This window comes from Chlorocebus sabaeus, chromosome 12, assembly GCF_047675955.1.
Source record: "Chlorocebus sabaeus isolate Y175 chromosome 12, mChlSab1.0.hap1, whole genome shotgun sequence".
Classification (NCBI taxonomy): domain Eukaryota; kingdom Metazoa; phylum Chordata; class Mammalia; order Primates; family Cercopithecidae; genus Chlorocebus; species Chlorocebus sabaeus.
Window position 1 is genome coordinate 105280178 of NC_132915.1, and position 10962 is coordinate 105291139.

General features: G+C 50.4%; 1 protein-coding gene across 2 annotated transcripts; it reads left to right on the forward strand.

Moving 5' to 3' along the window:
• The first annotated feature begins 1400 nt into the window (after positions 1-1400).
• On the forward strand, positions 1401-9964 carry TOR1B (torsin family 1 member B). 2 transcript variants are annotated; one of them, XM_008005960.3, is made up of 5 exons: positions 1401-1662; positions 2350-2615; positions 5471-5646; positions 7143-7270; positions 7575-9964. In XM_008005960.3, exons 1-5 carry the CDS (start codon positions 1464-1466, stop codon positions 7814-7816), a joined length of 1011 nt encoding a protein of 336 aa, XP_008004151.1. In that variant the 5' UTR covers positions 1401-1463; the 3' UTR covers positions 7817-9964. The 2 variants fall into 2 exon arrangements, 1 of the variants encoding a protein (XP_008004151.1); XR_005238998.2 differs by lacking the exon at positions 7575-9964 and having other exon boundaries at positions 1405-1662; positions 2350-2756.
• The last annotated feature ends 998 nt before the right edge of the window (positions 9965-10962 follow it).

A 10962-nucleotide genomic window follows, 5' to 3' on the forward strand; every position in this document is an offset into this window, starting at 1 on the left:
AGGGATGACAAAGCAAAGCTTGAGGGCTCCGAGAAGCTCTCAAGAAAACAAATGCAGTCATGAGCCCACTCCTGTAACCCAAGGCTTTGGAAGACCGAGGCGAGTGGATTGCTTGAGGTCAGGAGTTCGAGACCAGCTTGGGTCACATGGTGAAACCCCGCCTCTACTAAAAACATAAAAGTTGGCTGGGCGTGTTGGCGGGCACCTGTAATTCCAGCTACACTGAAGCTGAGATGGGAGAATCGCTTGAACCTGGGAGGAAGAGGTGGCAGCGAGCTGAGATCCTGACACCGTGTTCCAGCCTGGGTGACAGAGCCAGACCCTTGTCCCCAATATACATATCAGACGACCAAAAATAAATAAATAAATAAGAAAGTTCTTAAAACATTTTTTTGGCTTTTTAAATTTTTTTGAGACAGAGTTTCGCTCTTGTCGCCCAGGTTGGAATGCAGTGGCATGATCTCGACTCACCGCAACCTCCACCTCCCGGGTTCAAGCGATTCTCCTGCCTCAGCCTCCCAAGTAGCTGGGATTACAGGCATGCGCCACCATGCCTGGCTTATTTGGTAATTTTAGTAGAGACAGGGTTTCTACAGGTGGGTCAGGTTGGTCTCGAACTCCTGACCTCAGGTGATCCGCCTGCCTTAGCCTCTCAAAGTGCTGAGATTACAGGCGTGAGCCACCGCGCCCCGCCAAAAAAAAAAAATTTTTTTTTGAGACAGAGTTTCACTCTTGTTGCCCAGGCTGGAGTGCAATGGCGTGATCTCGGCTCACCGCAACCTCCGCCTTCCGGGTCCCGGGACAAGCAGTTCTCCTGCCTTAGCCTCCTGATTAGCTGGGATTACAGGCATGCGCCACCACACCCAGATAATTTTTTTATTTTTAATTTTTAGTAGAGGCTGTTACTATGGTCCAAGTAACTAGTCAGGGAGACAGATGTGCAAGCAGGCAGCTTGTTTCACCATGTTGGCCAGATGTCGAGCTCCTGACCTCGTGATCCGTCCACCTCGGCCTCCCAAAGTGCTAGGATTACAGGCGTGAGCCACCGCGCCCGGCCCGAAAAAAAAATTTTTTTTTTTTTTTTTTTTTTTTTGAGACGGAGTCTCGCTCTGTTGCCCAGGCTGGAGTGCAGTGGCCGGATCTCAGCTCACTGCAAGCTCCGCCTCCCGGGTTTACGCCATTCTCCTGCCTCAGCCTCCCGAGTAGCTGGGACTACAGGCGCCCGCCACCTCAAAAAAAAATTTTTTTTTAAGAAAGAAAAGGGAAACACAACAGTCACCTACACCTTCAGGCCACTCACAAGGATGATGGCACCCTCCTCCTTTCCGCCCCTCACCAACATGGCCGCCCCCAAGGGAGTGGGCGGGTCTGCGGGGCGGAAGTGACGCACGAGCGGAAGTCCGTACTGCCGCTTGGCCGCGGGGCGCCCGGCTCAGCGGCTTCTGCGGGCTACCAGGAGCGGGATGTTGCGGGCTGGGTGGCTCCGGGGCGCCGCGGCGCTGGCGCTGCTGCTGGCGGCCCGAGTGGTGGCGGCGTTCGAGCCCATCACCGTGGGCCTCGCCATCGGGGCCGCGTCGGCCATCACCGGCTACCTGTCCTACAATGACATCTACTGCCGCTTCGCCGAGTGTTGCCGCGAGGAGCGGCCGCTCAACGCTTCGGGTACGGCGCGCGCGAGCGGTGGGTCGGCGCTGCGTGGGGCGCGGGGGCCTCTGCGACCCCAGGCCGTGCACTGGGCGCGGAGGGACGGCCTCGTGGGCGCCTGGCACGGACCGGGCGCGCGGCATCTAGACGGCGGTGGTCCCAGCTGGGGTGGGTGGGGAGCGGATGGGGCGGCCCCGGAACCGTTCGCGGGAACGCGGTGCGAACTCCAGCCCTGGAAGCGGTGCCTTCGCAGTCTCCAGGTCGTGGGGCTCTGCCCCAGCGCCTTTCTAAAGCTCCCCTTCCTGAGGATCACAGGCAGAAGAAACGGAAAGTACGGTGGGCGGCCCTTCTGTACCCTGCCAACCCTATTAAGTAGCTTTCAGACGTGCTGCGTCGCTCAGAAAGCCCACATTTGGCCCCGGTTTTCCTGCGGGCCAGCAGGGGTGACTGGGAATAGCAAGCGCTCAGTCAAGCGATGGTTCATCTCCGAATGGATGAACATTTAGCTTCCCTATCAGACCCCAAAGCGTTAAGAACCTCCACATAATCCGTTTACCTGAAAGTGGCATCATTTGACTACCTCGGCTCTAGGGTTTGGCAGACACCCTGCTGGGTCGTTCTTGCTTTGGGCAGCTGGGAAAGTACTGCGTTGCTGATGCATTTTTAACGTCTGTTTCTCTTTCTGTTCTGGGGCTGTTCTTGCAGCTCTCAAGCTGGATTTGGAGGAGAAGCTGTTTGGACAGCATCTGGCCACGGAAGTGATTCTCAAGGCCCTGACTGGCTTCAGGAACAACAAAAATCCCAAGAAACCTTTGACCCTTTCCTTACACGGCTGGGCTGGCACAGGCAAGAATTTTGTCAGTCAAATTGTGGCTGAAAATCTTCACCCAAAAGGCCTGAAGAGTAACTTTGTCCACCTGTTTGTATCGACTCTGCACTTCCCTCATGAACAGAAGATAAAACTGTACCAGGCAAGAGAACCCGCTATTATCTCATCCGCAGGCCAGTCGGACTGGTCTGGGTGACCTGCTCACTAACTCTGGCCTCTGCTTCTCTTTCCTTTGTGTTGCAGTAGCCCCCGGCTCCACTGAGTTAAGGCACACTTAGTCCAGGTAGTTACAAAGCTCTCCTACAGCATTTCTCTTACTTGGTTCCAAAACGGTCCAGTGGGGTAGGGCATATTATTCCCATTAAAAGATGGTGCTAAGGGCTGGGCGCGGTGGCTCACGCCTGTAATCCCAGCACTTTGGGAGGTCGAGGCGGGCGGATCACTTGAGGCCAGGAGTTTGAGACCAGCCCGGCCAACATGGTGAAACCCCATCTCTACCAAAAGCTACAAAAATTAGCCGGGCACAGTGGCGCGTGCCTGTAATCCCAGCTACTCGGGCGGCTGAGGCAGGAGAATCACTTGAACCTGGGAGGTGGAGGTTGCAGTGAGCCCAGGTCCTACCACTGTACTCGGTCTCAAAAAAAAAAAAAAAATAAAGAGGATGTAGTCAATGCCAGGTGCAGTGGCTCAGGCCTGTAATCCCAGCACTTTGGGAGGCCGAGGCAGGTGGATCACCTGAGGTCGAGAGTTCAAGACCAGCCTGACCAACATGGAAAAACCCCATCTTTACTGAAAACACAAAATTAGCTGGGTGTGGTGGTGCACATCTGTAATCCCAGCTACTCGGGAGGCTGAGGCAGGAGAATCGCTTGAACCCAGGAGGCGGAGGTTGCAGTGAGCTGAGATTGTGCCACTGCATTCCAGCCTGGGCAACAGAGTGAGACTCTGTCTCAAAAAAGAGAGAGAGAGAAAAAAAAAAGATGGAGCCTGGAGCCAAGAGAGGCAAGGTGACTTACTCCTTATAATCTTTGTGGCAGAGCAGGAACTTGAACCAAAACCTCCCAACTCCCAGTTGACATGGTAGCCACCTTCTCCGGTGAGTGAAGGGATCCGGCATCTGCAGCAGTGCAGTTGGTGAGAGGGGCAGTCAGTCTTCAAGGATTAGCTTGGGGGTGGCTTCCTTCGATGCTGCCCACCTCTGGTGCAGCCTCAGCTTTGCCTCTGCTCTTTGCAATGTAGCCTAGAGGTCTTTTTTCTCTTAAACAGGTTTTATTCCCTTTGTTCCTCCCATCCTTCATGTCCTTGGCATTGCTTTCTTCAAAGGAAGCCTCAAAGAACTGAACCTTGAGACCGTTTCTCCTTTTGGGATATTGTTTTCACATGTATTTTAAGTTGTCTAAGAGGGTTAGTTCTCATTTAAATGAATGTTGCCCTTGTCAAGGTTAACATTCCCACTGGCAATATAGCAAGACCCCATCTCTACAAAAAATAAAAAATTAGCCAGGTGTAGTGGCATGCACCTGTAGTCCCAGCTACTTGGGAGGCGGACATGGAGGATAGCTTGAGCCCAGGAGACTGAGGCTACAATGAACCATGGTTGTGTCACTGCATTCCAGTCTGGGCGACAGAGTAAGACTATCTCGAAGAAAAAAAAAAAAAAAATTCCTCCTGTTAGGTGGGGACTGAAGAAAGAAACAGAAACTTAACTGAACAAGGAAGTAGAAGTATTTGCCCTACAAACTGACATGAGACAGGGAAGACTGCCAAAAAGGAAGGAAGGATTTTCTTGTTTTCTACATCCTTTTTAAATCTCTAGAAACAGAGTAATATAAATGGATGAGGGCATGTCCCGGGGAGCTTCATGGTACAGCCTTTCACACTTTGGGGTAGAGCGCTTGTTGCTTCAGTGTCTTTATGTTTGTTTCATGAAAGCATCTGGAACAGATACTTTTCATGAAATGTCAGTGAGTCAGCTCTGTTGGTGTGGGGTACTGTGTACTATGCAGGTCTAATCTAGTTTCTTATTCCTCAGTATGTCTAGTGGTACTAACTTGAGATCGTAGTCCAAGAGAGATGAAAACTATGGCTAGGTTAGCAGTGAATGATATTCACAGATCTTGCCAGGTGGCTCATTCCTGTAATCTCAGCACTTTGGGAGGGTGAGGTGGGTGGATCACCTGAGGTCAGGAGTTCGAGATCAGCCTGCCCAGCACATGGCGAAACCCTGTCTCTACTAAAAATACAAAAATTAGCCAGGTGGCCGGGCGCAGTGGCTCAAGCCTGTAATCCTAGCACTTTGGGAGGCCGAGACGGGTGGATCATGAGGTCAGGAGATCGAGACCAATCTGGGTAACACGGTGAAACCCCGTCTCTACTAAAAAATACAAAAAACTAGCCGGGCGAGGTAGTGGGTACCTGTAGTCCCAGCTACTTGGGAGGCTGAGGCAGGAGAATGGCGTAAACCCGGGAGGCGGAGCTTGCAGTGAGCAGAGATCTGGCCACCGCACTCCAGACTGGGCAACAGAGCGAGACTCCATCTCAAAAAAAAAAATATTAGTCAGGTGTGGTGTGGGGGATGGGGGCGCCTGTAGTCCCAGCTACACGGGGGGTTGAGGCAGGGGAATCTCTTGAACCCAAGAGGCGGAGCCGAGATCGTGCCACTACACACCAGCCTAGGGGATAGAGCAAGACCCTGTTTCAAAAAAAAAAAGAAAAAAAATCACAGGTCTGGTACCTCTTACACCTTTAAAAAGTCACATTTAACATGTCATTTGAGTTAGGAAAAAGCTTCTTTGCATTTTAGCATCTGTCTCTGCCAATTTCCACTTTTTAGAAATAAGGTTTTAGAAAAGCTATTACCCAGCGAGTGTGGGTGAGGGTGCAGTTCTAAGAGCTCTGACCTTGTCCTTCAGTGCATGAGGAGCAGATGGTTCCTGCGGTCCTCTTGGTGCACCCTTTGAGCTTCGCATCCTATTTCTTCTTTCACGGTTGGTCCAGGACCAGTTACAGAAGTGGATCCGCGGTAATGTGAGTGCATGTGCGAACTCTGTTTTCATATTTGACGAGATGGATAAATTGCATCCCGGGATCATTGACGCAATCAAGCCGTTTCTAGACTACTACGAGCAGGTTGACGGAGTGTCTTACCGCAAAGCCATCTTCATCTTTCTCAGGTCAGCGGGAGGCGGTCTTCTGGGGCACACAAGCCCTTCATTCTCTCAATGATAAAATGAGGTCCCGAGGACCATCAGCACTTGGTTTACCAGGACAAAAGTGCCTGCTTGGCACAAGGCACTTACCTACTGCTTTACTTTTCTTTTCCTTTGTCAGTCTCAGCATGGCACACAGTGTGGGTTGTGGAAATGAACTAAAGAAATAATCACTGGGCCGGGAGCGGTGGCTCACGCCTGTAATCCCAGCACTTTGGGGGGCCGAGGTGGGCGGATCACCAAGAGATCGAGACCATCCTGGCTAACACGGTGAAACCCTGTCTCTACTAAAAATACAAAAATTAGCTGGGTGTGGTGGCACGTGCCTGTAGTCCCATCTACTCAGGAGGCTGAGGCAGGAGAATGGCGTGAACCCGGGAGGTGGAGCTTGCAGTGAGCAGAGATCGCGCCACTGCACTCCAGCCTGGGCGACAGAGCGAGACTCTGTCTCAAAAAAAAAGAATCAATGATAGCAGGCAATTTTAGCCGGGCATGGTAGCATGGGCCTGGAGTCCCAGCTCCTGGGGAAGTTGAGGCAGGAGGATTGGTTGAGCCCAGGAGTTCAAGGTTTTATTGAGCTATGATCATGCCACTGCACTCCAGCCTGGGTGACAAATCAAGACCCTGACCCTAAAAATGAAACAAATGAAAACAGGTAATTTTATTAATTGCGTGTGTTCATTTTTAGGGTTCTAAAGAGCCATAGCATTATCTCATTTAGTTGTGAATAAACATTTTAAGTTCCATGAGAGCAGACACTTTTTTGTAGTAGCACTCAGTAAATACTCCTTTATGAAAATAGATCTTTGGCTGGGCGTGATGGTTCACGCCTGTAATCCCAGCACTTTGGGAGGCCGAGGTGGGCAGATCACTTGAGGTCAGGAGTTTAAGACCAGCCTGGCCAACATGGTGAAACCCCATCTCTACTAAAAATACAAAAATTAGAAGGGGCGTGGTGGCAGGCACCTGTAATTCCAGCTACTTGGGAGGTGGCGGTTGCAGTGAGCCGATATTGCACCACTGCACTCCAGCCTGGGTGACAGAGTGTCTCAAAAAAGGGAAAATAGAGCAGGTTCATTTCTTGGTAAGACACAGAAGTTTGTGGTTTTTTTTTTTTTTTTTGAGACAGAGTTTCATTCTTGTTGCCCAGGCTGGAGTGCAATGGCATGATCTCGGCTCACTGCAACCTCTGCCTCCCTAGTTCAAACGATTCTCCCGCCTCAGCCTCCCGAGTAGCTGGGATTACAGGTGTGCACCACCATTAGCCTGGCTAATTTTTGTGTTTTTAGTAGAGACGGGGTTTCTCCATGTTGGTCAGGCTGGCCTCGAACTCCTGGCCTCAGGTGATCCGCTTGCCTCGGCCTCCCAGAGTGCTGGGATTACAGGTGTGAGCCACCACACACGGCTGACACAGAAGTCTTAATATGTGATTTTAATCTTTATTTCTCTGGCAAACTCAGCAATGCAGGCGGGGACCTTATAACTAAGACAGCTCTTGACTTTTGGCGGGCCGGAAGAAAGAGGGAAGACATTCAGCTGAAGGACCTGGAACCTGTACTGTCTGTTGGAGTCTTCAATAATAAACACAGTGAGTGCACCAGGGTAAAGGAGCCCCTTTACTGTCCGGCAGTGAGCCATCTGCTCTTGCATTGTTTCACAAAGCCACAGGATCCCACTGGACTTCTGGTTTTGCTAAAGTCGGGAATTTTCTTAGGTCATACTGTCCTAGAAACTAGTTAGTGAGTGTCCAGCTGAGTCCTACATGGGCGTGTTGCACACTGACAAGAGACTCTCTTAAGAGGTACGGACTTGAGGCATGTGCTGAGGGTTGGGATTGGAGCTTGGCCAGGTGGCAGTGGTGGCGGGAAACCCAGCTTTGTCTTGTTCTGCAGGTGGCCTGTGGCACAGTGGACTGATCGACAAAAACCTCATTGATTACTTTATCCCCTTCCTGCCTTTGGAGTACAGACATGTGAAAATGTGTGTAAGGGCCGAGATGAGGGCCCGTGGCTCTGCTATAGATGAAGACATTGTCACAAGAGTGGCAGAGGAAATGACGTTTTTCCCCAAAGACGAGAAAATCTACTCGGACAAGGGCTGCAAGACCGTGCAGTCGCGGCTTGATTTCCACTGAGCTCCTATCTGGCTGGGGTAGGAGGCAGCTGGGACGCTCCGCACAGCAGAGGCCTTGCCTTGCAGAAGAACCCTGAAGACCGCTTTGGGGTTTTGCCTGTTTGCACCTTAGAGTTTGGGGATATAGAATCTCTTTGTTGAGACAGGGTCTCGCTCTGTCATCCAAGCTGGAGTGCAGTGGTGCAATCCTCAACTCACTGCAACCTCCACTCCCAGTTTGAGGGATTCTCATGCCTCGGCCTCCCGAGTAGCTGGGATTACAGGCATGAGCCACGGTGCCCGGCTGGGATCTAGAATCTAAGAGTTGATTTTGGAAAACACGTGAATCTATTGCGTGCATTTGTCATTTTGCAGGATGACAGCATCAACAGCCGTCCAGCTCTTCTTTGCAGCTGAAGATGAACTTTTAAAATCCCCTTCACACTTAATGTACTGACCGTGACAGAAGTGCCTGAAAACAGCTGTACGTGGCAGGCCTGGCAATGGTTTCTGACTCACAGCACCCGCACCTCAGAAGCTACTGTCAGCACTAAAGGAGTCCAGGAAGCTGCTGCAGGCTGAGGGGCACTGGCTTCCCACCGGCAGGCTGGGGAACGCTGGGCTCTTATTGGCCGAAAACATCCTTTTGCTCTGTTTCGTTCTTTTTTTGTTTTTGAGACGGAGTCTCGCTCTGTCGCCCAGGCTGGAGTGCAGTGCTGCGATCTCCACTCACTGCAAGCTCCGCCTCCCGGGTTCCCGCCATTCTCCTGCCTCAGCCTCCTGAGTAGCTGGGACTGCAGGTATCCGCTACCACGCCTGGCTAATTTTTTGTATTTTTAGTAGAGATGGGGTTTCACCGCATTAGCCAGGGTGGTTTCAATCTCCTGACCTCATGATCCGCCCGCCTCAGCCTCCCAAAGTGCTGGGATTACAGGCTTGAGCCACTGCGCCCGGCCTCTGTTTCGTTCTTTACACAGAGAGAGTTCACTGACTTGAAGCATATTCAGTTACAATCGGGGGTGGAGGTGCAGACGGTGTCTGACAGGAGGATGTGGCCGTGCCCGCTGAGCACTCTTGATCTGGGCTGACCTGCCTGTGTGTGGGGTGGGGCCTTCACCTAACACCTCTGCAGCAGACCTGGACAGACAGGTCTCTCCCGGCTGTCCATTGTTCTGGCTGCTAATACAGCCCTGGCTGTGGAATCCTTCACCATCTCAGCTGGTATCGTCCCCAGCCTGCCTTGTGCCGCATCTCAGCTTGGCTCACTGCTAGAGTCCCTCCAACCATCTATCGTCATAGAGTTGAGTCACAATGAGACCACTGGCTTTCAATGTGAGTCCTTGGTTTCCATGGTGAGATGCTTGTTAAGACTTTATACTTGGGTCAATCTCTCACTTTTATTTTGTAGAACCATTTGAAATCCTAGGATGTGCTCGTTCTGGAAGGATGACATGGTCCCAGACGGAACAGTCAGCTTGCAGATCTTAAAGGACATTGCTCGTTTTAAAACAAGGGAAGGACACAAAATGGAATGATTGCTTAGTCCTTTCTCAGATACTCTTTAAACAATTTTTTATTGTTAAATTTGTGGTAATACGTGGTCGCAACTGTGGATCAAACAAGGTCAGTCTAAAGTCGTGGCAGGTCCTGGGTGTGACCTGATACCACCACCCTTTGTGGCAGCGCCAGGCTGGACTGCCCTGATCCCTGGGCTGTGAGACTTAGCTTCCAGCCAGTGTGAATCATTGTTACCTGTCTCATAATCGCAGCACAGCTGCAGACACAATTACAACAATGTGCACCATTTTTTACATAAAAATACGGCAGAATTTATGACATGGAAATGCCTTACAGCGTATCACACTTAGTCTTGAAAAAAACACCAAGGTGAGGTTTAAAATTTTTAGTACGTATCCTCAAATTGGAGCTAAGTTATACTTCTTTTATAAAATGTTGGGCATCCGGTTGAGAGGAGACAAGATTTTCTCTGTTTACAGTGATGCAATAAATACATATTTGCCACCTTTGGACTGCTATTACTGATTTGTAACTTGAAAAGGCCATGGTTGATCATGACCTTGCCTCCTCCACCTCCTTTGTAAGATGTGGACAAGAGCTTTACTGACCTACTGAATATAAAATAATAAAGCCTAGATTTTATCATGTGAAATGCCACTTGCTAACTTTTTTTTTCTGGTTCATTTGGTACCAAAGTTCAGAATGAATTTCAGCAGCACAGCTGTGAGACTCACTGTTCCCTGGACAGGCGGGTGGGCAATCTGTGATACAGAAGCAGTATTTACCTTAAAAGCTCTTCCCCTAGATGCAAAGAAGTTAAATTAGCTGATGGATATTTCATCAAAGACAGACTTCCAGTAAAATACTTTCTCCCAAAATTAATGTGGGAGGAAACTGAGGTACTGGTAAAGACCTCTGACATCCTGAACCTGAGCTCAGGTGTGGAAACCTAACCCCTGAAACTGGTAAAAACTGGTAAATAAGAAATCCGAGGCCGGGCGTGGTGGCTCACACCCATAATCCTAGCACTTCGGGAGGCTGAGGCGGGCGGATCACCTGAGGTTGGGAGTTTGAGACCAGCCTGACCAACACGGAGAAACCCCATCTCTACTAAAAATACAAAATTAGCCGGGCGTGGTGGAGCATGCCTGTAATCCCAGCTACTCGGGAGGCTGAGGCAGGAGAATCGCTTGAACCTGGGAGGTGGAGGTTGCTGTAAGCCGAGATCGCACCATTGCACTCCAGCCTGGGCAACGAGCAAAACTGTCTCAAAAAAAAAAAAAAAAAAAGAAATCCTAAATGCTAATCTGATCTTGGCTTAATTACACGTAACCCGGTACTGTCTCTTGTCAGTGAATGGCTAGCACCTACCCTCTTCACAGGATTGAGGATTAGCAGATTGACTAGAAAGCACAAACCCTCATCACCATCACCCCACCCACTCCCTTAATTTCTCAACTGAAGGTACTCCATTCCCAGGAGACCAACTTTCTAGGTCTGGTTCTCAGTCTAACGCAGTTCCTGTTCTACCCACATGGCCTCATCTACAAAGACTGAACCTTCCAAAAACTGTCAGGGGACCCGTGTTCCTTAACTTGGGACTTCTGGTGCCTGGGCCACACTCTTCAAATGAATGATTAGACCTCATCT

Bases quoted from the DNA above. Each gene is read 5' to 3' on its own strand.
- TOR1B (XM_008005960.3), top strand. From the start codon at position 1,464: ATGTTGCGGGCTGGGTGGCTCCGGGGCGCCGCGGCGCTGGCGCTGCTG. The intron at 1,663-2,349 runs GTACGGCGCGCG...CTGTTCTTGCAG, and splicing joins GCGGCCGCTCAACGCTTCGG to CTCTCAAGCTGGATTTGGAG. The intron at 7,271-7,574 runs GTGAGTGCACCA...CTTGTTCTGCAG, and splicing joins AGTCTTCAATAATAAACACA to GTGGCCTGTGGCACAGTGGA.